The sequence below is a fragment of the Anomalospiza imberbis genome, chromosome 27 (assembly GCF_031753505.1).
Source record: "Anomalospiza imberbis isolate Cuckoo-Finch-1a 21T00152 chromosome 27, ASM3175350v1, whole genome shotgun sequence".
Lineage (NCBI taxonomy): Eukaryota > Metazoa > Chordata > Aves > Passeriformes > Viduidae > Anomalospiza > Anomalospiza imberbis.
In genome coordinates, this window is record NC_089707.1 from 2,857,932 (window position 1) to 2,882,777 (window position 24,846).

The 24,846-nt window shown below is 50.8% G+C and overlaps 3 protein-coding genes across 5 annotated transcripts in view; 1 reads left to right on the forward strand and 2 right to left on the reverse strand.

The window, feature by feature from the left end:
* Positions 1-988: 988 nt before the first annotated feature.
* Positions 989-3,846, reverse strand: MICOS13 (mitochondrial contact site and cristae organizing system subunit 13). Its single transcript, XM_068174291.1, has 4 exons — positions 3,727-3,846; positions 2,416-2,572; positions 1,617-1,668; positions 989-1,181 (listed from the first exon to the last, which is right to left on the reverse strand). The coding sequence occupies exons 1-4, from the start codon at positions 3,753-3,755 to the stop codon at positions 1,084-1,086; spliced, it is 336 nt and encodes a 111-aa protein (XP_068030392.1). The 5' UTR covers positions 3,756-3,846; the 3' UTR covers positions 989-1,083.
* A 1,367-nt stretch (positions 3,847-5,213) lies between these two features.
* HSD11B1L (hydroxysteroid 11-beta dehydrogenase 1 like) lies at positions 5,214-10,236 on the forward strand. The gene is made up of 7 exons (XM_068173760.1): positions 5,214-5,453; positions 6,115-6,245; positions 7,399-7,510; positions 7,884-7,975; positions 8,980-9,073; positions 9,394-9,559; positions 9,777-10,236. The coding sequence occupies exons 1-7, from the start codon at positions 5,369-5,371 to the stop codon at positions 9,961-9,963; spliced, it is 867 nt and encodes a 288-aa protein (XP_068029861.1). The 5' UTR covers positions 5,214-5,368; the 3' UTR covers positions 9,964-10,236.
* Positions 10,237-10,587: 351 nt separating this feature from the next.
* Positions 10,588-24,846, reverse strand: part of CELF5 (CUGBP Elav-like family member 5) — a 37,811-nt gene continuing 23,552 nt past the window's right edge. For 2 of the 3 annotated variants that reach the window (XM_068174041.1, XM_068174040.1), the window contains exons 4-13: positions 22,873-23,001; positions 22,221-22,300; positions 21,115-21,261; positions 16,316-16,460; positions 15,544-15,690; positions 15,263-15,325; positions 15,092-15,175; positions 13,895-14,038; positions 13,634-13,798; positions 10,588-12,726 (exon numbers count right to left, since the gene is read on the reverse strand). In XM_068174041.1, the coding sequence (XP_068030142.1) occupies positions 13,671-13,798; positions 13,895-14,038; positions 15,092-15,175; positions 15,263-15,325; positions 15,544-15,690; positions 16,316-16,460; positions 21,115-21,261; positions 22,221-22,300; positions 22,873-23,001 (1,067 nt within the window). In that variant the 3' untranslated portion in view covers positions 10,588-12,726; positions 13,634-13,670. The remainder of the gene's footprint in view (positions 12,727-13,633; positions 13,799-13,894; positions 14,039-15,091; positions 15,176-15,262; positions 15,326-15,543; positions 15,691-16,315; positions 16,461-21,114; positions 21,262-22,220; positions 22,301-22,872; positions 23,002-24,846) is intronic. The other variant, XM_068174043.1, reaches the window with a different exon arrangement.

Consider the following 24,846-nt stretch of genomic DNA (forward strand, 5'->3'; position numbering starts at 1 on the left):
GGATCTCTTTGGTGGGAAGTTTGGCTTGGTGAGAAGGGGGAGTAGACCTGGAACCAAAGTGGTGCTGCTTCAAGAGCAGTGGACAATGGAAAGTTAGAGAAGAAATGGGGAATTAATAGAGGTTATCTGGGTTCTGGGGTGCAGTGAAACATCTGGCACCTGAAGGACACAACTCCAAGGTTTACTGAGCTTGAAGCTTCCATCTGGATAATCAGGTTTAAGAACTGCTGATGGACCCATCCTTGAGGAATTAACTTAAGCCATTTGCATCTTAGCCAAATCCTCTGAAATCTCTGTGCAGTTGGCTTCATCATGTTATCTCTTTGTTAAAAAAGGAAACAAAACTGCAAATCCTTCTTCATCCTCAGGTCCTATATTTGTTTCCTGACTTGAGTAAGGACTCATCCTGCCCTTCCCTCCTGCTGTTCCCTGTTCAGCAGCTGTGTTTTGGCACATTCTGTAATTGTAACAATCCTATCAAAGAGGGTTAAAAACATAAAATCAGTTTGTAACTTTATTTTACAAGTGGTGCCCTCCAGGCCACTGGTGCTCCTTACATTTGCCTGGGCTGTGACTGAAAAGTGACCTTGTGAAAGTTTTCATCCACATTAAAATGAAAATGTGCACAGTCTGCCAATTGGGGCATAGTGCAAGCTAACAAAAGGTTTCATGCAGATAAATTTTGCTCAGTTACTCTGCCCTCTGCTTGTATAATCCTCCTAGGCCATCTTTTACACCATCTTTTACTGTTACCTTGGATTTTAATTTTTTTTTAACTCTTGTTGGCTTGGTTTGAATTAGATGGCATTCACCTTCAAGACTAATTCAGCTTCAGAATAACCTATTTTGTTTCCAAGCTTTAGAACAGAAGCTGTTCTCAGCACATGGCCATCACTTCATCGCAACTGTGATTCCTGGAGCCTTGGATCAGTGCTAAGACAAAGCAATTATTCCACTCTGCAGGCTAAAACCAACCCAAATACAAATGGAAGTTCCACCAAAGTCTTTTATTGTAGCCCTTACACGGCTGAGCTGCCCTCCAGAGGGGTGGACTGAGAGAATCCTGAACTCTGGAGAACGTGTTCATTTCACAAGATCCTTCACGTATTTCCAGCCTTCCACTGTGTATTCACAGGCCCTGGTGGGAGCTGCAGACAAGGCAGACATGACTGTGTGCACCCCTGCAAGCCAAGCAGAGAAGAATTACCCCAAGGTCATCATTCAAGCCAAATTTCCCAATTTCCAACACCACCATTGTAGATCTCTTTAAGCCCTGAGCATTTGTGGCACAGAAATTCCAACTTCAGGGTCTGTACATGAGCTAAGACAATTACAGGACTGAGCTCAGTTCTTTGTTTAAGTCCTGTTTTATTTCTGGCCTTGCCACAGACTCCATGGGTGATGCTGGACATGTCACAGTTATTCGTGGATTGTGTTTCCCCACAATTACATAAAGACACTTTGCTGCACCATAAAACCTATATATTATTAGGTATTTATAACATGCTTTGGCCTCCAAACAAAAATGTCTAAAATTCTAATAACAATGGGAATGCTCATGCCTTCTGAAAAGCCAAAGACTCAGCTCAGACTCATTTAGTGAGCAGTCATTTTACCTTTATTCCAGGAAGCAGAGAGGGAAAAGTCAATTTTTGGAGTGGATGGGAGCTAGAAAAAAAGAGACAAAATATCAGCACTTGAGGGGTTTCACTTGGAATTCACATCACCTTGGCAAAGCCTCTTGACCTCAGATCTCAAAAATACTTGGGTGCCTACTCTCCATATGCCTCAAAAGGGACCAGACATGATGCTTAAAGTCTGGGCTTTGCTCTTTCCTGCAATATAAAGTAGGTGCAAAAGGCAGAAGATATTATTTCGGTGCTCCTGAAACAAACCATCTCCATGGCTGTCTCTGTCAGTTTATTATTGTTTGTAATATGAAAAATCTTCTCTAACTTTAAGCAAAGGCTCTTCTTTTCTGAGGATTTTAAAAACTAAGAACTACTCATAGAGGAGGGGCCTCTTCAAGCAATTTAAATTCAACTTGAACTGTTAGCAATGTGAAAAATTGGGAGGTTAATATTTTCATTGTTTTTCTTAAAAACAAGTAGGATCCTTCACAAGAAATCTACATAGTGAAATACCTCCCAGAGCATGTTTGCAATCCCCCCCTAGACCCTGCATAGGCTGCTTGCTCCTCTCCTTTGAAATAACATCTGTGAGCAATGTCTCTGCCCCAAATTTAGCATTTTATTCGCCCTCCATTTCAATCCTCTTCAAAATATTTGCAATGTGAAATCCAGTTTCAACAGTAAAACTCCTGCCAGGCTCATCGGAATCAGAATATCACCCCTATATTTTCTCTTTGTGATTCAGAGGTGTTTGTGTTGCAGGGATCACCTGAGCTGCCCTTACCTCCCAGCCCAGGTAATCTGTCCACTCTTGGATAGCTGGAGGCAGCGTTTCTTGAGCTTTTCTGAGTGCTTCAGCACCCTCTGTGCCACTGCCCAGCAGCCCCTGGTCATATGCCACGTACACAGCAGCTCCAGCCAGGCCTCCTTTGATCAGAAACCTGAAAGAATTGAAAGCAGAACAGTTCAGCTCATGTTCTGACCATCAGTTCATCTCTTTCAGTGGTTGTGACTGCCAAAAAGGGCATCAGTAAAGAAATCTCATGTCTTACTGTAGGTAAAAATCAGCAGAAAAATATCTACCTATGTTCCCAGGACAACTGTTGCCTGTCAGCCCCTTGAAACTACTTCTAATTCACATTTTATCAGTGATGGTTCTCAATATAAAAATGAGAAAGTGTCAAGTTCCTGAAGAGCATGTGCCACTTTTTAACTGGCATATTCCTCTGCTAAAAGCAACCAAAGAATTCTGCAGTGGGTGAGGCATCCACGTTAATAGTGTGGTTCTTCCTGATAAATCTGATATTTATCTAATAAATCTGACAGATACCAAGATCTTGTTAAGCTCATTACAGCCCAGTGAACACCTGGCCATGGTGTTTGCATTGCCAAGGCTTTTAAAGTTTCCCTGCATGATGTGCAGTCACCAGTTCTACAGCTCTGATGGCAACCTACAAAAGGGAAGACAGGAAGAGAATATTTGGCATTTATTGTTATTTCCATTATAAATAAGAGATCGGAGGTAAGTGACTTTCCCAGATTCACAGAGAGATGTCTTCCCTTTAAAAACAGCAAAAGCTATTGCACAAGAGGGCAACCCAAAACTCGGCAGACAGCGGTACTGCAGTAGTGGGACATACAACAGATACAAGACAGCTGACAAGAGAACCAATTTTTAACGTCGTGTATTCACATGCATTTCGGGGAAAAGTGATTTTTCTGCTAAAATGCGCTGTTGGCCCCCAAGGATACCCTTCTGCACTGCCTCGCTGTGGGTGTACGAGCAGCTCCGAGCCCCGCGCCACTCCCGGCTTATGTTAGTGTCCATGTCCGCCCCCAGAGAGCGCCAGGGCCCTCCCGGCGTGTGCAGACACACACGGGGAGCTGCGGGGGCAGGCGAGGCCAAGGGCGCGGGGCGAGGCGAGCAGAACCGAGGGACAGGGCCGCGGGCCTGGGGACGGGCCGGGGACAGCGGTGAGCACTGAGGCGCGGGGGCAGGCGGGGAGTACGGGGGGGGAAACACCGTGCGGAGGGTGCGGGAGGGCCGGGCCGGGCCGGGAGGGCCGGGAGGGCCGGCAGGGCCCGCGGGACTCACTTGGCTGCGGGCAGCAGGCGGGCGGCCATGGCGGCGGCGGGGCCGGGACCGTCACGTGCGCGCGCGGCCCCGCCCGCGCCGCCGGCGTGAGGGGCGTGAGGGGCGTGAGGGGGCCGGGCAGGGCTGAGGGCATGAGGGACATGAGGGACATGAGGGGTGTGAGGGGCGTGAAGGGGCCGGGCAGGGCTGAGGGGTGTGAGGGACATGAGGAGTGTGAGGGGCGTGAGGGGGCCGGGCAGGGCTGAGGGGTGTGAGGGACATGAGGGGTGTGAGGGGGCCGGGCAGGGCTGAGGGCTTGAGGGACATGAGGGGTGTGAGGGGGCCGGGCAGGGCTGAGGGCTTGAGGGACATGAGGGGTGTGAGGGGGCCGGGCAGGGCTGAGGGCATGAGGGACATGAGGAGTGTGAGGGTCGTGAGGGGGCCGGGCAGGGCTGAGGGCATGAGGGACATGAGGAGTGTGAGGGGCGTGAGGGGGCCGGGCAGGGCTGAGGGCATGAGGGACATAAGGAGTGTGAGGGGCGTGAGGGGCGTGAGGGGGCCGGGCAGGGCTGAGGGACATGAGGGACATGAGGGGTGTGAGGGGGCCGGGCAGGGCTGAGGGCATGAGGGACATAAGGAGTGTGAGGGGCGTGAGGGGCGTGAGGGGGCCGGGCAGGGCTGAGGGACATGAGGGGCGTGAGGGGGCCGGGCAGGGCTGAGGGACATGAGGGACATGAGGGGCGTGAGGGGCGTGAGGGGTGTGAGGGGGCCGGGCAGGGCTGAGGGCATGAGGGGCGTGAGGGGTGTGAGGGGGCCGGGCAGGGCTGAGGGCATGACGGACAATAAGGAGTGTGAGGGGCGTGAGGGGGCCGGGCAGGGCTGAGGGCATGAGGGGTGTGAGGGGCGTGAGGGGGCCGGGCAGGGCTGAGGGCATGAGGGACATAAGGATTGTGAGGGGTGTGAGGGGGCCGGGCAGGGCTCAGGGCATGAGGGACATGAGGAGTGTGAGGGGTGTGAGGGGGCCGGGCAGGGCTGAGGGCATGAGGGGTGTGAGGGGGCCGGGCAGAGCTGAGAGCTTGAGGGGGCCCGGGCAGGACTTGAGGGGCGTGAGGAGCTTGAGGGGGCCGGGCAGGGCTGAGGGTGTGAGGGGGCCGAGCGCGGCTCCTGCGCCTTTGTGGCGCTGTCCCCGCCGCCCGTTTGGTCGCGCTGTGTCGCAGCGTGGTGGCGGAGCAGCTCATCCCGCTGCTCTTATCCAGACAAGGCTCCGTCCTGTGGGCTCTGCCGCCGCCTCCCTCCCGAGATCCGGCTGCTTTGGGGTCACTGCTGCCAACTGTCATCAGTCTTTAATGAATTAAGAGTTTTCTAAGATTAGACACTGAGATTAGGGTTTTTTTTTTCTCTTCTGTAGGCTCGCGGTGTGTGGAGGCTGGCTCTGAGTGCAGAACGCTGTGGGAATTGCCGGTGAAAGATCCTTTTTATTCTTGACCAAGGTGGCTGTGGCTCCCGGGGGAAAGACCCCTCAGGTGAGCTCTCGGTTCTACAAAACCCTTTACGTACCTCTTGCAGGTTGGCTCCAGGAATCGGAGGAAGGAGAACGCAGTATTATTTTGGCTGAAGTGCTTATCTTCAAGACTTCACTTTGTTCCTCACAGCTTGGAGGGATATGAAGCCAATTGGAAAAGTGCTTTGTGTTACAGCGATTGTAGCTGGGCTCATAGCTTTCTTCTGGAAAGACGACTTTAACCCAGGTAGGCTCACCAGGGGGATGATTTCAAGCTGAAATATAACTCACACAAGGGAAGAAGTTGAATTTCCAAACTTTGACTGATGGTCTCATTCCTACCCATAGTCTTACTAGAGAGTTGGTAGCCCCAAAGCAATGTTTCATTCCCAGAAACAAAGAGAAATTTGAAACAAAGAGGAGGACAAAATGGTCTAAGAGCAGGGATCCTGCTGTCTCGGGGCAGGAGGGAAATGGCACTTTGCTACTGCCTTGCCCTTTTTGTGTTTTGATTGTAAATTTCTTGGTGTCAAGAACCATCTCGGTAAGTGTGCAGTGCCTGGCACAAGAGGGCTGATGTGTGTCCAGACTGATGGCAAAGAGTAAATGATATGCAGAAGGCACATACCACCGTTTCTGGTTTCTATACAGCTTCTCAGAAGGTGAAAAACAACTTGGCTCTTGAAAGATTTTGGTGTAGCAACCCAGGCTAGGCCCTGTGACACAGCTAGCTGGCATCATCACGTCATTGCATCACCAGTCCTGCCTCTTCTAGTTGTGGAGAAACACCACGAATTTTGAGCACTTAGGTGCATCTTTCTTCTTAAAACTCTGCCAGTAGTTAAGGCAGCTCCTCTGCTGCTTTCTTCACTTATTCTGTATCTTTTATTCTCTTTCCCATAAAAAAGAGAGCCTGTCTGGTGCCCGTGTTCTCGTGACTGGAGCCAGTGCTGGGATTGGAGAGCAGATAGCATATCACTATGCCAGATTTGGGGCTGAAATAGTGTTGACTGCCAGAAGGGAAGCTGTGCTGCAGAAGGTAAGAACCTCATCCTTGTATGGGGGAAGACATGAGAGATTCAGGCTTTTACTAAACCAACAAAAAAACTAGTTGTCAGCATGATAGATTTTCCTTCAGAACTGTTAAGCATAAACCCAGAAGAGAAGTTGGCCTGTTCAAGAAGATGCAAATACAGGGCCTGAGCTTTTAACTGCGTGAACATTTATTTTATATGAGGAGATGGTGTGATGCTGCATCAGGGAAAGTTCAGGCTGGACATTAGGAAAATGTTCTCCACTGTGAGGGTGATCAGTCCCTGGAGTAAGTTCCCCAGGGAGCAGTGGTCATGGCACCAAGCCTGTCAGAGTTCAAGGAACATCTGGGCCACATCCTTGATGATGTGGTTTGGTTTGAGGGAGTCCTGTGAGGAGCAGGGATTTAGATTTGATGATCCTTATGGGTCCTCTTCAATTTGAGATACTCCATGAACTACAATTCTTGTGCAATATTGTACAGCTTTTCAGAGTCCAAATTGTTCTATTTGTAGCTGTTTTGTTAAAAACTCAAGACTTTTTGTAGGTTAAATGCTTTTTGACCAACTCCAACAGATGAGACTTCATCTTTATGAAATGGGACAATATTTAGAAAAGGTAACTCTTTAATTGTGGAGGTGTGTGACTTCCAAGGAAGGTTCTTCACTGTGAAATGGTGCAAAAGGTGAGTTGGGGACAGTGAGCATAATAATAGTTCCTAATGACTGGAAGGCATTATTTCAGCAAATAGCTAAAATAATGCCAGGCACATTCACACAGTCAGCATAGCAAAGGAATTATGAAAGATGAATTATTTTCCAGCTATTTTGGAAAAAAGAGAAGAACTTAATATAAAGCATAACCCTTGTTCCAGAAGATTTCTCCTGAAGAAGATTGGGTTTTTTCCCTGTGAATCTTGATCCTGTCCCAAAGTAGATCATTTAAGCAGACAGTTAAACAGAGGTAACTCTTTGCAGGATGCAGATTCAAAGTCTGGATGCAGAATGAGCTCTCCATGGCTCAAACAGCAGTCAATTTTAAATTAAAGTGTGTCTCTGTCCAGAACTAACTCTCACTGACTGTAATATGTGCTTTATCGTGCCCTTTCCCCCTAATCTTTTTCCAATAACTTTAATCTTTGGGATGTGTTCTTTTTCAAGGTGATGGAGAAATGCCTGACACTTGGAGCAAAGAAAATATTTTATATCCCTGCCGATATGTCTTCCCCTTCAGAACCTGAAAAGGTGGTTCAGTTTGCTGTCCAAAAGCTGGGTAAGCATCCTGAGCATGTCTTTGGCTTTCAGGTGTATGCACAGTTCTCATTCTAGTAGGAGCTTCCTGCTTCAGTTCCTTGAACTGAGAAAGGTGTTAAGGACATAGATGTACCACCAGAACTAAGTTCTGTGCCTGAATCATGCTGAAACATCATTTCAGGGAGTTACTGTCAAAGTCAGACAGTTTTCCTTTCAGTTCTAGTCCTGAGGAGCAGTCAAAGCTGCTCCCAGATGGGCATATTTAATGTCTTCATGGTAAAGCACTTCCAGCCTTCTGAGGGAGTGGTTGAGCCCTCCTGGCCTTTCTGAGCTCCCTGGTTGATGGTCAGGGAATGGGCCCCTTGTGTGACTGCTTTCTTCTGCTGTCCAAGGGGGCCTGGACTACCTCGTGTTGAACCACATCGGCACCAACCGCTTCCAGGAGTGGACTGGAGATGTGGAATACACCCGCTGGCTTATGCAGGTGAGGCTTCCCAGCTCACCTGGAACTGGGTGAGCCTGGCTTCTCCTGGAACAGCTTTGGGAAGCTCCAAGGCAAATCCACATCTGTGGCAGTGGTTGAGAACAATCCTTTTACTTCATTCCTGTTTGAAGTCAAGCAGTTTGGAGGCTTTGTTGCTAGAGAGGTGTTTTGCTCAGATGTTGTACATTTGTGAAGAGGAATGTCTGGGAAGAACTTCAGACTTCTTCCTTCTTACCTCCCTTTAGCCCAGGAGTTTAGGATTGATGGGCAGTTCCAGGCAGTTGTGTTTAGTTCAGGACGGTCTCTGAGTGAGCAGCCAGCACTTCCTACTGGTCTATGACACGTGCACAGTTGCAGAACACAAAGTTGTTTGAAATGGTGTCTGCCATTTGAGTCTTTGTTCACAGATTTAGAGTTTTCCTGTAGAATCACCCTGGTGCCAGGTTTTGAGGCCATGGAAATGAAGAGCTGTTTTCTTGATTCAGTCTTCTTCATTCAGGTGGGTCATACTAGTTTCTATTTCATTTTGGAAGGAGGCTTTTCGCTGGAGAGTGGGAACTTAGGAACATAGGTAAGAAATTCTCATTTAAGAGAGCAGTCAAGCTCTGAAGAGATGCTGAATTTTGTGCCTCATTGTAGTCCGAGCTCAGTCAAGAGAAACTTACAAGGGGAGCAAAGTGAGACTGATGTCTTTGGTAGGGATTGCAGAGTAAAGAACAGCATAAAGAAAAAGTAGGGACAGCTAATTGTATCTTGTCAGGAAATCTGTATGTTAAAGCCCAGGAATAACCTTTGCTCTGGATCTTCTTCACTGCTTTTTCTGGAATCCGAAAGACTCATGGTTGCAATGCTTGTCCCCATCTGTAGAGATGATTTTTCTCATTTGATATTTGAAAAGGCAATTCTAAATCATGCTCTTTTCCAGTTCTGACCAGTCTATTGACTTTCTTGGCTCATGCTTCCAAACCCTCTTGCTTCTTCCATGTCTACATTTATCATTCCAGGTGAATTTTTTGAGTTATGTGGCTCTTGCAACAGCGGCTCTTCCCACCCTGGAGAAGAACAGAGGTGCTCTGGTGATTGTTTCTTCCCTCACAGGTTGGTAACTTTACCTGGAGTAAGTGCTGGCCTTGTGGAAAAAATGATTCCCAGTACTGTTCATATATACTGTTCATATTTCTCTGTTGTTCAACTCCTAAACACATTTTCAAAGTGTGCTTTTCATAGTATATAATAATAAATACTTAATAATATAGTAATATGTATTCTAATATACTTACATAAAGGGAGACTCACCTGAACAGAACATGAGTTGATACAGTATGACAAAGCCTGCATCTTCTCCCAGAGTCCCTCTCCATGGATCCTCCTTACACCCAGTTTCCTGGGGTTTTCCATTCTCTTTTTTCCCTTTCCAGGGAAAATGCCCACTCCCTTCACCACTTCTTACTCTGCCACCAAGTTTGCACTGGATGGATTTTTCAGCTCACTGCGCCATGAGCTCATCATGCAGAAGAGAGATGTGTCTGTCACACTGTGCATCCTGGGCCTGATTGATACTGAGTCAGCACTGGAGTACACCAGGTATGTGTTTGTCTGCAGGAGCGCATCTCTTCTTGAAAACATGCAAAAAATGCACAGCAGCTCTGTCTAAGAGGGTGTGTGCACCTGCCTGGGCACACCACAGGGGCTGTTCATCATGGAACAGGAGCAGGCAGAGCCCTGTGGGGTCAGTGTGCCCAGCTCAAACCCCAGCAGGGGCTGCCTGGCTTTGAGTGACCCTGTGCCCATTACCTTGCAGGGGCAAAGTGCACCTCAGTGCCTCCCCTGCTCCCGAGGCCGCGCTCGCCATCGTCCGGGGCGGGGCCACTCGGGCACACGAGATTTTCTACCCGCGGTGGCTGCAGCAGCTCTGCTGCCTCTGGGCTCTGTTCCCCAGCAGCGGGAACCAGGTGCTACGGGCTTTCTATAACTACAGCAGTCCCTGAGGGATGCCCAGTCTCATCCTACAGCCCTTCTAATCACATTCCAGCCATCCCACTAAGTATCCCACTCGACCACTGGTGTGAAGCAGGAGCAGGGCAGCAGTGGTGGCAAAGTGCCCTTTTCCTAATGTGACTCATGGTCGGTCATCGCGCTTCAGCCATGGTTCTGCTGCTGCTATGCATCAGTCAGAGGTCTTTCCCATTCTTCACTCTGCCTTAGCCCTCCTCCCATCTCCCCTCCTCCTTCAGCCTCACCTGTCTCCTTTGACTGCATCCAGCCTTTGCTCAGCCCCAGCTTTAACCCCTGTCTGTCTGCACAGGATGTCCTGGAATGGCTGGGACATCCTGGATGTCCTGGGACATCCTCCTCCACAATCATTTTGGATTCCATGAACCCTCTTGCTTCCCTTAAGTAGAATTTTGATCTCTATTTTAATTAAACAAGTTTTTAATGTGTTGGTGTTATGTGTTGTGAAGAAATATTGGTCCCCTGGATTCTGTGGGCCAAGGCCTGTTTGCTGACCCCGTGTGACCTGTTAAATTAGCCCAGGGCTTTGGCAATGTCTTCCAAGTGTAAGCATTACCTAAAAGCAGGTGCAACTATAACAACATGAAGTAGAGTCCCAGTTACTTAGCAAGTAAAACTTTTATTAAATAAATTTAGGATTTTTTTTTTTGACCAGAGTGAGGAATTTGACATTGACAAAGCTTGTATCGCACCTGTAACATTGTACAGTCACATCAGTAACTGTGATGGAAGAAACTGTAAATGCTTGTTTTAAACCAGCTTGACCTAGGATTCCCAAAGTCATTTTTTTTTCCCATTTTGCATTTGTTCATATTTTTTCTTTTTTTTTTTTGTTTTGTTCAAAATTAGACTAAGTTTAAACTTCATGAAATTACTTGTAGCAGAAATAAAGTACATTATACAAATCACATACATAATAGATGTTAAGTATAAAAATGGTATTTACAATAAGTAAACATGGACTATAGAAACACACAGACTCTCACAGCTTCATTCACCTCTCATAAACTCTCAGCGTCAGACACAGAAGGGTGGTTGAGGAGATCTGAAGGTACTTAAAGGACTGTGCCACAAACACCTGAACAAAGGGCAAACTGGAGGAGAATGAGAGTTGGCCGAGATTCTCCAAAATCCCCATAGCTCACTTCAGTATCAATTGCACCAACTCTGCCCCACCAACTCTCTTGTCCCTATTTCCATGTGCTCACACGCCCTCACACACACTCCAATGTTTGTGGTACCTTGTCAAACTCTGGAATATTGAAATCGTTCATTCCTAATCACTCTGGGGTTTGTTGGTCTGTTCTGCCTTGCTTTCCTTTCCTTACTTTTGTAGAAACTCGAAGAGACTGTTCCAAACTGTTCAAGGGATGTGCCTTGTCAGGATGACACACATCCCCCACTCCCAGGGGATCTTTTTTAAATCCAGTTCTGGACTACATTCTGTGCTTTAGAGTTTGTGTATGTAGTGTATAGAGCTGTCCCTACATATATATATGTGTATATATATATATGTATATGCTGCATAATGTATAATCTGTCTCTTGGAGGGGGAGCTGGGGGGAAAATCCCAGAATGGAACCCTCTTTCATCCTATCTTCCTTGCATCTGCTGGGGAAGGCTTTGCAGCGGTAATTCAGAGGGAGCAAACATCCTGTGTCATCTGGAAGGAGAACTGCCCACTCTCCAGTGCTGGTATCCAACACAGGGAGGCAGTGTGCAGCCCCTGGGAGCCTTCTCTAGCTGTGCTGGAGATTTCATCTGCTCACACTCTCTCATCTTCTCCTGCCTTCATCAAGAAAATGCAGTTGCCATGGAGAGCTGTGAAACACGGATCTGTGCCATGTGTGGGGAGGCAGTGCAGTTCCTCTAAGTAAGGGGACTGGTTTCCTGTGCTTTCAGCCTAATCACAGAGTGCTCAGGGTAGGGGCTGGCACCACATCCCAGGAGCTTTATCTGCAGAAGCCCTTGGAAAGGTAAGACAGAGCTCTTCAGATCCTTAACCAGGCTGGTGCTAAGGTGGATGAGTGACTCAAGCTGAGCGGCTGACTGTGCCCTGATCCTGGAGGAATGTATTTCTTCTTCTTCTTGCTCGTGTTGAGCAGAGAGATGTGCGCTCTCTCTCTCTCTCTCTCCCCAACCCACCCCCAGCTCCCTCTCTCCAAAATGTTCAGGCCTATCTGCAGTGCGTGCTGAGAAGACACTGTTGCAAAGGCAAACCCCTAATTTCCAATACCTCTTGCAAGCAATCAGTCTCTGAATGGAAAAGTTTGGTCCTGTGAGCTAGTTTAAAAAAAAAATAGAGACTGTATATATTTATAGTTATCTATGAAAGGGCCAGAAACAGAGCAGGAGGGAGGGAGGGACGGAAGTAAATTTCCACACATCACTGCAGTAACCTAGAGACACACCATGGGTTTGCTTGGTCCATGTTCTCCAGCCACACCCCGAGAGGAAGAGCTCCGTGTCCCAGGGGCTGCTGGTTTGCTGGTCCCTTTGCTTTGCACCACGTTAGCAGCAAATATGCGAGTCCAGGCGTGGCAAGAATCTTCCTCCTGGGCAGATATTGAGCCTTCTCTTTAATTGCATGTCTTGGAGAGGAGGGGAGGAGGAAGATGGGGTGGGTAAGGTGGGAAGCCGAGGAAGGAAAGGGGTGGTGTCAAAAGAGTCGATAAATTTACTGGCCTCTCTGAAAATCAACCTGAAGCAGAAATTCTTCCTCTGGACTTTCCCTTCACCTGAACAGAAATGGAGGAGGGAGGGAATTGGAAGGTTAGGAGGACATCTGTGTAAACCTCAGGCTTTGAGCTGCTGCTGCTGCTTAAATGTGAAGAACTCTGACCCAAATCAGATCAGCCCTCCCTTGTTCCCCATCTGTAGGCTGGCAGAAGCTGCCTCTTGGACAGCAGCCCTTCAAGGGTCTCACCTTTTCTCTGCTTTTCTGTGATCCCTGTGAATCATGGGATTGTCTCTTCTTACCCCAGAAAGCATTGTTTGCAGACTAACTTCTGGGCCCATGTAACAGCTGAAAACTAACGAGGTTTAATACCTTTTTAGGCAGTCAAAAGCTTTTTGGGAACAGCTGGACAGCAGAGTAAAATCTTCCCTAGATGACAAACAGGCCACTGGAACCGTCTGCCTGTCAGGGCCCTGAGGGCACTCACAGGCCTTGATGAACTTGACCAGACACCTGCACTGTCTGTCCACACTCTGCCCACAGCTCCAAGAGTCTCCTTACAGCTCTGTGCCATCAGCCTTTGTCTGATACACCGTGTGCAAGTGCCAGTCTCCACCTGTCCATGGACCTGTCCTGTCCACGGGTCTCATTACCTGCGCTCTAACCCCTGGACTGGCTTCCCACCTCTACTGTCATTATAGACCTGCCAGCAATCGCTGTCTGACCCTGTTCACCTTCACCAGACCTGACCCTGATCTTGCCTCTCTGACTTGCCTTTGGCCTTGCCCCATTGCAACAGATTTGTCTGCTGATTGTTGAACCTGGCCATCATCTCCAGGCCTGCTCTGATCACCCAGCTCAGGTGAAGCTTCTGCCTCACCAGCTGTGTCACTGCCTCCACTCCTGGCCTCTCAGTCTGCAGAGCAGCTGGACCCTGACCAGAGCTGTGCCCTGCTGGGGCAGTTTACCTGTGCTGCAGAAGTGACTCCTGCGTGCTCACTGCTGTCAGTAGGGATGGTTGGCATCCTTGGGCCGTTTTAACTGGACCTTCAAGCGTTTCATGCCAATCTGGAAGCCATTCATGGCCTGGATAGCAGTCTGTGCACTGGATGGGTTGTCAAAGCTCACAAAACCTGAAGGAAGGACACAGGATGGATGACAATGGCACTGTTGGTGCCATGCCCAGTATGAGTGTCATTATTGATCATGCTTCCCTTGCCTGCACTTACCAAAACACTTGCTCTGGTTGGTGGCACGATCCATGAACACCTTTGAGGAGATGATATTGCCAAAGGGCAGGAACATCTGCATCAGCTCGTTGTCTCCAAACTCCTGGGGGAGATGGTAGATGAAGAGATTGCAGCCTTCAGGACCTGCAGGTATGGGGGTGATGGAGAAGGACAAAACAGAAAGCCCCCAAAGGGCAGGGGAAGAGAAATGGGCTCAACTCACAGCACAGCACTGGAGGAGAGCCCTAGCACTGCCTCCTGCTGCTCTGACCTCCCCTTGCTTGTCCCTGTCACTGGTCCATCAAGGGATCTGAGGGCTCTCAAAGAGCAGCTGGGAGACTCTATACAAAACTAGAGTTTCTGGAGAGCAGATTCTCTTTCAAAGCCTGCCAAGTTACTGCACAGGGTGCTGGACACAACCAGCTCTGTGAGTGTCTGGGTGCTGTTTTGCTGGAAGGAAATCAGCTGAGGTGAGAGCTCACAGCTGTCCCAGTCCTAGGAGAGTGGCAGACGCTGCTATGTGAAAGCTGCTGCTGTAGCACTCCCTGCAGCATCACCTTCAGTCCAGAAGCCCCAGCCTTAACTGGAAACCTCCTTGGATTGCCACACATCCAGTTTATGGGCTGACCTGGTCCTGTCCACTCCTTCCCTTGCTCCTTAGGAGCACAAGAAGCTGCTCCCTTGCTGACATTTGCTCTACCCATCAGGTGCAGAGAGAGAATGCCTTTGCCTCCAAATTCTGTTCAAGCCAGTTTTGAAGTAAGTTGGAAATAAGTTCAGTAAGCTATGAAGGCTGAAAAGAGAGGAGAGCACATTGGAGAGGCTGGTTGGACTGCTTCCACTGTGGTTCTGGCACCAGCAAAGAGGGGGATGAGTGCTCTTTGCCCCCGGGAAGGTGCACTTTGCATAGGGAAGGTGCTGACTCTCATCCCCTGTGGTGTGAAAGGTGTTCCAGGGCCTACTGCCCCTCTGCACCTGGCAGCATCTGGCCAGATGTGAGGTCAGGAAACATCCTGTGATCCTTCCCAGTCCACTCACTGCAGACATGTGGTTGTTTCCATACCCCAGCTCCAGCATTAAAGATCAGTGGACAAAAATTAGTGCTACCTCCTCTCCATTGGCTCTGCTGTGCAGAAGATGAGCTCCACAAATCCCACCCACACCACTGGACACCCCTCTTCCCACTCTGATCCTCACCTTCTCGCTGCTGCTGCTGCAGGATGGGAGGCTGCTGAGGGATGCTCTGTGCAATGGGGGTGATGGTGGTGGTTGGATACACAGCTGCAGCCCAAGGAGACAGAACAAACCGTTTACCTGAGGATCTGGTCAGGCACACAAGGGCCTGAGGGAGACAAGGGAAGCTGGTACCTGCATACTGCTGAACTCCTGTGAAGGCCGGGTGCAAAGTCTCTGCTACTGAAGGGCTCTGGGCTGCAGAGAAAAACACAATCAGAAGCACAGCAAAGGGAATCACATATGCATTTTGTGTGTGTGTGTGTGTGCAGAGTTGTTTCCCACCCTCACCCCCAGGCGAGTCTCAGTGCCTCGCTGGGAAGGAGCTACAGAAGTGTGGGGAATCCAGAGAAGAGGAACTAATTGCAGTTCCTCAGGTCTCTGCATGGTGGGCATTTTTTTACTGTTCTCAATACCTGAATACGGCACAAGGCCATTGGTGTAAACTGTTTCCAAGGTTGGATGCCCATTTGGGAATGGTACCACTCCAGTGAATCCATTGGAAATGGGTGCCACCAGTCCTGGCATGGCCGCTGTTCCCAGGAGAGGTGGTGAATGTAGCCCTGGAGAGCAAGAAGAGAGGACATCCCATGAAAGTCAAGGTCCCAGAAAGCCCCTGCTCCCCACTTCCACCTGCCTGGCAAGACTGCTGTGTATGAAGCCATTAACTCTTTTATTTGGCACATGGAGATGACAGACTGGTGCTGGAGCCTTCACATAATTAAGAGGCAGCACTAGTGGGAAGAGTGTGAGAAGAACTGCCAGTTGTGAGTGCTGTCAGAGCTTTGGGGGGAACACCTTTGATCCGGGTTTGCAGAGCACCTGGCATGACACATGCCTGCTCTGACAGGGGTGTGAGCCCAACATGCGTTATTGCTGTGGGATGATGATCACGAACAGCAGCACTGCTGATCTCAGAGTCAAGTGCAATCCTGGGAACCCAGTCCTTCTTTACTAGAACTGCAGCAAAAATGCACGGCTGTAGGGGCAAGAAGATGTGTGTTGAACATGTGAGGGTGTCAGGGGGTTGCAGGAATTTGTGCAGAGCAGAGGCTGCTGTGGTCAGAGGCTGCACTGCTGGGAAGCAGTGAGCTAATGCAGCTGCTGACCTGGAGGTGCAGAACTCTTTTACCTGGGTGGGCCCCATGAGTGCTGGGCCAGGAGGTTCCCTGCCCGGGGAGGCCTCACCTGACGCTGGTGCAATGGGAGTGGCTGGCAGCCCGTTGAGACTGACGGCACCGATCTGCTGGATGTGGCACGGGGAGAAGGCGACGCCCGGGCTCAGGTAGCTGCCGTGGGAGGTGGAGAGAACCGTGGTCTGCTGCTGCATCAGCTGCAAAGCAGGACCGTGCAGTCAGGGCCTCCTGCTGCCAGGGCCCTGCAGAGCTGGGGGAGGCTGTGCACACCAGCCTGGCTGTCACCTCCCCCCGGTGCTGCCACCTGCCCTGGAGCTTCTCCCGACACCACCAGACCTGCTGGGGTGGGCAGTGGTGGCTGTCCTCCCCAGGCCCAGCCCCACTGCAGGGCCCACGAGGTCTCTGCAGCCGTGTACTCACACAGCTGCTGTCCCTGCCGAGGTGGGACAGTGGCCACCCGTGAGAGCCACCCTGTCTGGCAGGCAGGGGACACAGCTCAGGGGGCATCCCAGAACACAAAGCCAGGGCCACGGCTGGGCACCCCCATGCCTCGCCCTCTCCGTGGGCCAGCAGCCCCGAGGGGCTGTGGCTCACTCAGCTGGGCAAGGGCACCAGGACAGGCCCCTTTGGCTCAGAGAGCTCCTGCAGTGGGGAGGCAGCGCATCAGGGCTGTGCTCCTGGCACCCAGCAGCACCATCTCCCCACAGACCCTCGCACTGTCAGGCACAGGCCCCTCTCGCTGGTCACTTCTGCCAGGACAGTGGCAGATTTAATAACACAGCTTTGCCTCGAGGAACAGGGCCCAGATCCCTCTGCTTTTGCCCAGCCTCCAGATCATGCTGGGACACGCAGGGCTCGCTCTGGCACGGGCACCAGCTGTGTGCCCAGGCCCAGTTCCCGTGGCCTGCTTTGCCCTCTGAGCTCTGGCCCATGAACCCCTGAGCTCAGGCTGTCCCCTGGCACTGGCCTGCACCCTGGGGCTGAGGGACATCAGCTCCTCGTGGTGCCATGACACACCTGCCAAGGCAGAGAGGCACAGTACAAAAGGAAGGGTGGGAGGGTTGGGAGGAGGGTTAAGAGAAGAAAAAAAATCCTTCTGGTCCTGTTTGACCATCAGTGGGAGCATAAGATGCCCTCAGAGTGCACTGGCAAAGAACACTTAGTTCTGAATGCAAAATTATCCAGCCCTTTATCAACTTTGTCTTCACATCAAGCAGGAAGAGCAGGGGAGGCACAGGCATGGCTCTTAAGAAACCTGAGTTCCTCAGGAGGAGCTGAGGGGTGACACAAAGCAAAAACCCAAGGAAACAACAAAAATCTTCCTGACATTGCCACACCCCACTGGCTGCTTTGCAGCACAAACACAGAGCTCTCCAGGAACCCACCTCTTCACCAAGGGCTGAAGTCAGTAGGGCAGCTGGGCCCAGGGCTCAGCTGAAGGATCTGGTAACTGTGAGAAGTTTGTGGCTAGCTAAACCTCCCAATTTCCTCACACAGAAGCTGATCATGGCTTTAGCACAAACAGTAGAGGAATTTCATGGCAGGGCTGTCTCTGTAAGCTGGAACAAGCAAAGCCCCGGGGTGAAATTGGCTGGAGTCCTTTTTGGGGATGGGCGAGTGCTCCCAACGCGGGGCTCTGGGGCAGGGCTGCTGACAGCACAGAGGGCACTCCTGTGCCATTCCAGAAAGGACAAGCCCTGGTGTCACCCCTCTGCTCACCACCACACCATCCCTGGCTTCCCTGGAGCTGGACTCCTGTCACTGGGAGCCACCCCGAGCCAGGGCTGCAGTGAAACGAGGCCTCCCTGGGGTCACAGGACCCTGCTGAGCCTCTGTGCAAGACCCCACGAGTTCCTGCTCCTGTCCCCACGCCAGGGTGCAGGAACCAACACGTTTCCTACTCACTATGTGAATATTGATCTCCTCTCTTCTCATCAATGCCTCTTCTGTGCCGGGCTCTGGCTGGACCAAGGCCTCCATCCACTACATGAGACCAAATTGGCACTCTGGAATTTTCTCATCACTTACATAAAATTACCATAATGAACCATAAGAGCAGAAATAAAAGGGGGGGAGGTGTGAACAAATTATGTTTTGTGTTTGGAACTAATTGATTTATGATATACAAGAAATATTCAAGCATTATAAGCACTTAGTAAATTGCTCTAGCTGCTTTTTTAAGACTTCGGGCCTCTTTTTTATTGATAAATTTTTTTTCAGCTCCCAAACATTTCCCTGAGTCCACCTGAACTAACTTGTTGAATAAAATGAACTCATTTGCAGAAGCACCTGGGATCAAAACCTGATTTAAGCTCGGAAATAAACTGCTTTCAGATGCTTAGCCAGTTGTACTTCCCAGCTGAGACTTTTTCATACAGTTTCAGCTAACATGCACTGTTTGACATTTTAAGTACCTTATTTTGCATATTTGCATAGATCTGAATAACTTTAGACTGAACTTAGTGTATGGTTATTTCATGTTTAATTTGAGATAGTTTTTGAAGAAGAAGGTTATTAATACAAATTTAAAACAGACAACTGAAACAAAACAAAAACAACCCAGGCTCCAAACGCCTTCCTAAACCCCTGGGAACCACTTTGGCTTGGTAACTCGGCAAACCCAGTGGGGACAGGGAGAGGAAGCTGTTGTGTATTAAATTATGGCCACAAGAACCTGTGATGCCTCTGATGCACCGGTCACCCCAGCAGCTCTTGCTCCGGTCAGTCTGGTTCAGCCACATCCAGAATGGTCAGATTGGTCAGAATTCAGACTGGTCAGCTGCATCTCCCAGCCCTGGGGGGACCCTGGGTGCAGCATTTACTCCTCCATGCCCAGAATCAGGAAGGCATGAGGGATTTTGGGCTTCCCCTTCCTCCTCCATGCCCAGAATCAGGAAGGCATGAGGGATTTTGGGCTTCCCCTGAGCCCTGGCTTACCAGAGGTCCCAGCTGCCAAGGGCTGCCCATGGCAGAGCATTCTGAGGAACCATAAGGAGATTCAGCAAGGAAATCCCTCTTTTTGCCCCCGCTTGCAGAGATGTTAGGTGGTATTCCAAAGGGCTGATTCCCTCTTCCTCTGATGGTGGCACCGTGTGTGTGTGGACTGGCTGGGATCTCTCCTCCACAAGGGAGACCAAAGACAAGGATGGCACAAGAGAAGAAAGAGTCAGGTGTGAGGTCAGTGCCTCAGGGGAAAAAAAAAGGAGAACCAAACCCAGTGGGAAGTAAAAGGAAAGGAAGGGGAAAATCCCAAAAAAGTGGGAGACAGGCTGAGTCTCAAGTCAAGGGGAAAGCCAAAACAAAGTCACAGAGCAGGAAGGCCAGTGAAGAATCAGAGAGAGAGCAACACAGTAACAGACACAACTGAGGAGAAAGAAGATGCAGACAAGCAAGGAGACACAGCTTAGACCTGACTGCCTTCTTGTCATCAGCAGGGCTTCCTGAAGATTAAAAGGCTGAGTCTGGAAGCTCTCACTGCTCTTCCTCCTTACACAGCCTGGACCTCAAGCAGATAAAGCACCTCCTGCCACCACAACCTCACTGTGTGGTCCACCCCTGCCTTCTTCACCACCACACCATGCCCAAGTCAGGGCCATCTCTAGGACAGCAGGAGACACACCAGGATGATCATCTCATGGCTGGCTACAATTCTGACCTCTGGCTCCTGGACAGAAAAGAAGGATCCTGGCAAAAGGTGGTAACAAATGTGGCCTGGTGACAAAGGATCAATTCTATGTTTGGCTTGCAAATTTCCCCTAAGTTATGGAGCCTCATATGTATTTCCTTTTTTTCTCATCCATACTTTTGCCACACACTTAAAATGCATTTGGCAGTTTCTGGGGAATCTTTGAGGAAACAGCCAACAACTGAGAAGCAGTTCCTCCTCTGTCACGTGAATGAAAGGAAGGCACACTGAGGAGATGCTGAAGCCAGAGGAGAGGTGTCCACATACACAAGAAGATGAGGTTTATTCGCATTCCCGCCTAGAAAATTACTTTCAGTAACAGTATCTACTTTTGAGTTGTCAACACAAGAATCTATCGCATCTTGAGCAATTTCTGAGCCTCCTTCCATGGGCATTACACTTGGCAGCAGAGACCTGAAAATGACAGTCACCAAGGAGGCTCAAACAATGCTCCAACCATGGCTGATCTGGGGTTTGTTGAGTTTGGGACCTACCTCGAACATCAGTGGCAATTGCCACCATGGCTCCAAGGCAAGGAGGCTCTCTCACTAAAACCCAAAGCACAGCCAGGCTGCTGAAACACTTCTGGCTCTCTGCTACCCACTGCTCCCTCTCCAGCACCTTGCAAACTCCACAGTCCCACTGGCCAAGTGAGAGAATCTGCAAGCCAAAGACAGCACTGGGGGAAATAGGGCCCTCCTGGGAATGTCAGCAGAGAAATGAACTCGTGAAGCTGGGTCCCAGAGCTCTCTTGCTGCTCCAAACCCAGAGAGACACACACTTGTGTCACAGAGCCAGAGGAAGGGTTCACAAGTTGGTATCACAGCTGTGTCAGATGTCACCCAGGAGCCAAGGCTCTGAGCTCTCCTCATAACAAGACAGAGAGGAAGTGGGTCATGTCTGACCTGCTCCCAACACCTCCAACACCATCAGAGAAATCCCAGGCTCACTTTGAAGAGGCCCCAGCTCTCCTCTGCCCCCCCATTTCCAGGAGAAAAACACACAAAAACTCTGCAAGACAAGGCAGCTGAGTGCTGAAACGAGCCGGGAGCGCTGCCAGGGGCTGGGAAGCTTTCCCACAGGTGCAGGAGCTCAGTTTGAGGTGTCCCAGGGGCTGCCTGGGGCCAGCAGGGCAGCGTTCCCCCCCACCCCCGCGGGATACTCACAGCCTGCGCATAGGCGCTGTATGGGCTGAACGGCAGGGAGAGAGATGGAGTGAAAATGCCCAGCTGCCCCACCATTTGCTGCATACGGCGCAGGGTCCTCTCCTTATCTGTGTCAGCAAACTTCACCACTAGACTGGAGGAGGCACCCTAGGCACAGAGAGAGGAGACAGAGGAGGCAGGAGAGAAGAGGCGTGGGACAGCCAGAGAGTCAGCGGTCAGGCAAGGGAGGACGGGGCAGGACAGGCAGCAGAGAGGAGTGGGAAGAGGAGCAGAAGAGCAAATATTGGCGTGGAAGTGCTGGGGAGCTGCCTGGAACCTGGGCTGTGCCCCTCCCCATCTGTCTGTCCATGCAACCCTTCCCTCTCACACCCTTCCCCTCACACAGCTGCCTACGTGGATGCACACATCCCTGGCTGCACTCACCAGTGATGGTGCAGCCAGGAACACCCAGGGAATCGATGGCCACAAGCACCACCGTGAGCTTGGCTGGACAGGCAGAGCAGCTCCAGGCAGCTGGGAATTCCCTGGCTGGAGCAGTGCACTGTCCTGTCCATGAGGTGCCCCAAATTCAGGCTGGAGATTGCCAGAGATGAGGCCACAGCTGCAGCTCCACTTGCACAGGAAGGCCCAGCTACAGCCACACAACCCCACACAAGGCACAAAGGGCTCCCACCCACAGCCAGCCCACCCCAGGGGCCTCCTCTACTGCCTAAATCAGAGAAGCCAAGGAGTGCTCAGACACTGAGGCCCTGACCACCCATGTGGCTGAACTGTCAGCTTTCACCCTGCTCAGGTTTGAACAGGTAGCTGTTTCCAACACAAAATCATGGCCTGATTTTTGGCTCTCTTTTATTTAGCTTTTACAGCTGTGAGTGCTGTCCCTCCCAGTCTGGATGAACACGGCCACAAACAGCAGCCCAGGGGACAGGATGGTCACTCTGAGTGGAGCACAGACATGCACACACACACCCACACACCTCCCAGCCACACCAGTGGACACTGCTGTTGAGCCTGTTGTGGATTTCTGCAGAGTGTGGGGAGGTCCCTGCAACAGGGAAGTGGGACAAGGATTAGGAAGAGGGTAGGTCCCCTGGCCTTATACTCACGGGCATTGTCTGGCTGCCATGGAGTGCGTGGATTGCTGCCTGAGCCTCTGTGTGAGATGAGAACTTTACAAAAGCACAGCCTGGAAAGGGACAGAAAGAGCACAGGAGATTGCAGTGACAGGACTGCTGTGAAAGTGCCATCACGCAAGAGACAGTGTCTGTATCTCAGGTAAGGCAAAGGAAAGCCACCCCAAGGAAGCAGGGAACAAAAAGGATGACTCATCCCAAGTCCTCTATCCTGGAAAAAAGAGGAAGGGTCTCAAATTATTACTTCAACGATATACTCTACAGATGATGACACCATCTCCACCCTTGCCCCTGATCACCTCTTCCCCAAATTCTCTGTGGACTCCTCATTGTGGGTACAAACACTTCAACCTGCAGCCCCAGCTGGACAGAACAGGCTCACGAGTGACCCTGACAGCTCAGCTACTCATCGTGCTCTGCTTCCCCTCCTGCTCCCTCAGTCTCTGCCCACCTTCCCCGGTCCCTCCTGGCAGCACAGGACTCTTCCTGCCCTGCTCCCTATTCCTGGCTGGTTTATGGGTTCCCCTGAATACAGGGAGGGGAATGAGTGCCCCAGTGGGAAGGTGAGGCTGGTGAGCACTACCCAGGGCAGGGACAAAGGGCAGGACACACAGAGGGTTCACACCTTTGCTGTTCCCATCGGGTCCACGGAGCACCGTGCATTCATCAATGACCCCAAACGGTTCAAAGAGCCGGAGCACGTCATCCTCAGACTGCTGCTTATTTAACATGCCCACAAAGAGCTTCCTGTCCCCTAGGGGCAAACACAGAAACATCAACCTTCTATGAGGCTTGCAGTCCAGAGCAGGAGGAGAGGAACGCTTGAGCACAAAACAGCCTGGTGTTAAAAACATGCCAGCCATGGAAATGGTTTGCTGTTGGCTGAAATGCTTCCAGGGGTGAAAATGCAGGGTCTGCCCAAGCTGCTCACACCTTCAAGGGTTTGTGTGGCTTCCCCTGTCCTACCCTCCCCAGTGGAAAACAAAGGATTAATAATTTCCTTTTATTCATTAGCCTTTTCCTTCGAATAATCCAAAAGAAATGATAGTAAGAAAAACTGTCTGGGCAATCCCATTTCTGTTGATCAGCAGGTGAAGTCCAGGTGAGGTGCCTTAGGTAATACAGCAGACCAACCCAGGCAGGCTGATACATTCCAGGACCTTTGACTTCTGTTTCCTTTTCCCTCTCTCCAAGACCACCATGTCCTTAGCTGCCATGTAACCAAGCACCTTGATTTCCATTTGCCCTTCCCCACTCCAATCTAACCAGCTCTCTCCCAAGCCTGGGATAAACCCTGGCATCCTGGGTCCCAATCTGCCTCACTGTGGGATCACCCAAATCCTACAGCTGGGTGAAGGCCAACCATCAGCTCCATGGTCCCTGCTCCCCTCTCTCCAGTGGCACACTGCACCCGTGTCACGCTGGCAGGGAGCTGCAAGAATGGCCAGCACATCCAGGACTTTGAGCTCAGCCTCCTTCTGAGCTCCTCCTCAAAGAGAGAAGTGAGGATTATGGTTTTGTTGGGATGGGTAAGTATGGAGGCAAGGAAGGGGCAGAGTGCCTTCTCCCACTCTCTCTCCACCTCAGCACCCACAGGAGCCCATCCCATGCCTGATGCTGTCCAGCCAAGCACAAACACAGCAGTGTTTGGGGCAGCATCCTCCCCAGACTGATGTGAACAGCAGTAAAACAGCACAACACCGAAATCCCAGCCCAAACGCCAGCCCAGCCTCAGTTTTTGCCAGGGAACAGAGCTAACCCTCCCCCACTGCCCCAGATCTGAGTGGGGAGACAGGACCCACAGGAGGGAACGTGTCGGGATGTGGCTCTGGAGCAGCAGTGCCAGAGGATTCCTTATTGTCAGCGACAGGATCAGAGGGGCTGGCTCCAAACAAACCAATGCAATGTGACACACGTCAGGGGCAATAGCAAAGGAGCTGCTCTCTGCTTGAGAGTGCAGTGACCTGAAAAACAACAGGTCTTGGAGCTACTGCAGCTCCAGGGGGGTGCTGTGTAGGGATGCCAGGCAAGGATGGCACATGACACATTCACACTGTCACCAAGGCTCGCCCCAGCCCCTGCCGGGCTCCTCTTGGCTCAGGTTCCCCACCCAGGTAAGGAAGGAAGGCACCCTCCCTGCCGCTCAGCCAGGTGCAGATGCACTCAGCAGCACACACAGGCAGGACCTACTCGTGCCATGGGTCCTTCCAAGAAAAGCAGATGCACACACGCAGCACACAAAGGCTCACACACGCCCTGGAACGCACTTGTACATCCCCAGCCCCCGGGGACGCCTTCCTGAACGAAATTCCTTAGTGAGCAAGAGGAATGTGCAGCCAGCCAGGCTCATCCAGCATGCAGACACCACAGGGAGCCGCCTCACCCTGCCCCAGAGCCCCAGCACAGGCTCAGCCAGGCACAGCTCTCCTGTAGCCCCAGGCAGACACGTGCAGCGTGTCCAGCACACACAAAACGTGTTAGAAGTGCTGCAGCCCAGGCTCTTAACCCACTCCCAAGCAGATACTCCTGATTTATATAACTAGAAGTGGCTGAAATATACGGCTTTGCATATTTTTTTAAAGGCCAGGTTTCCCAGCTT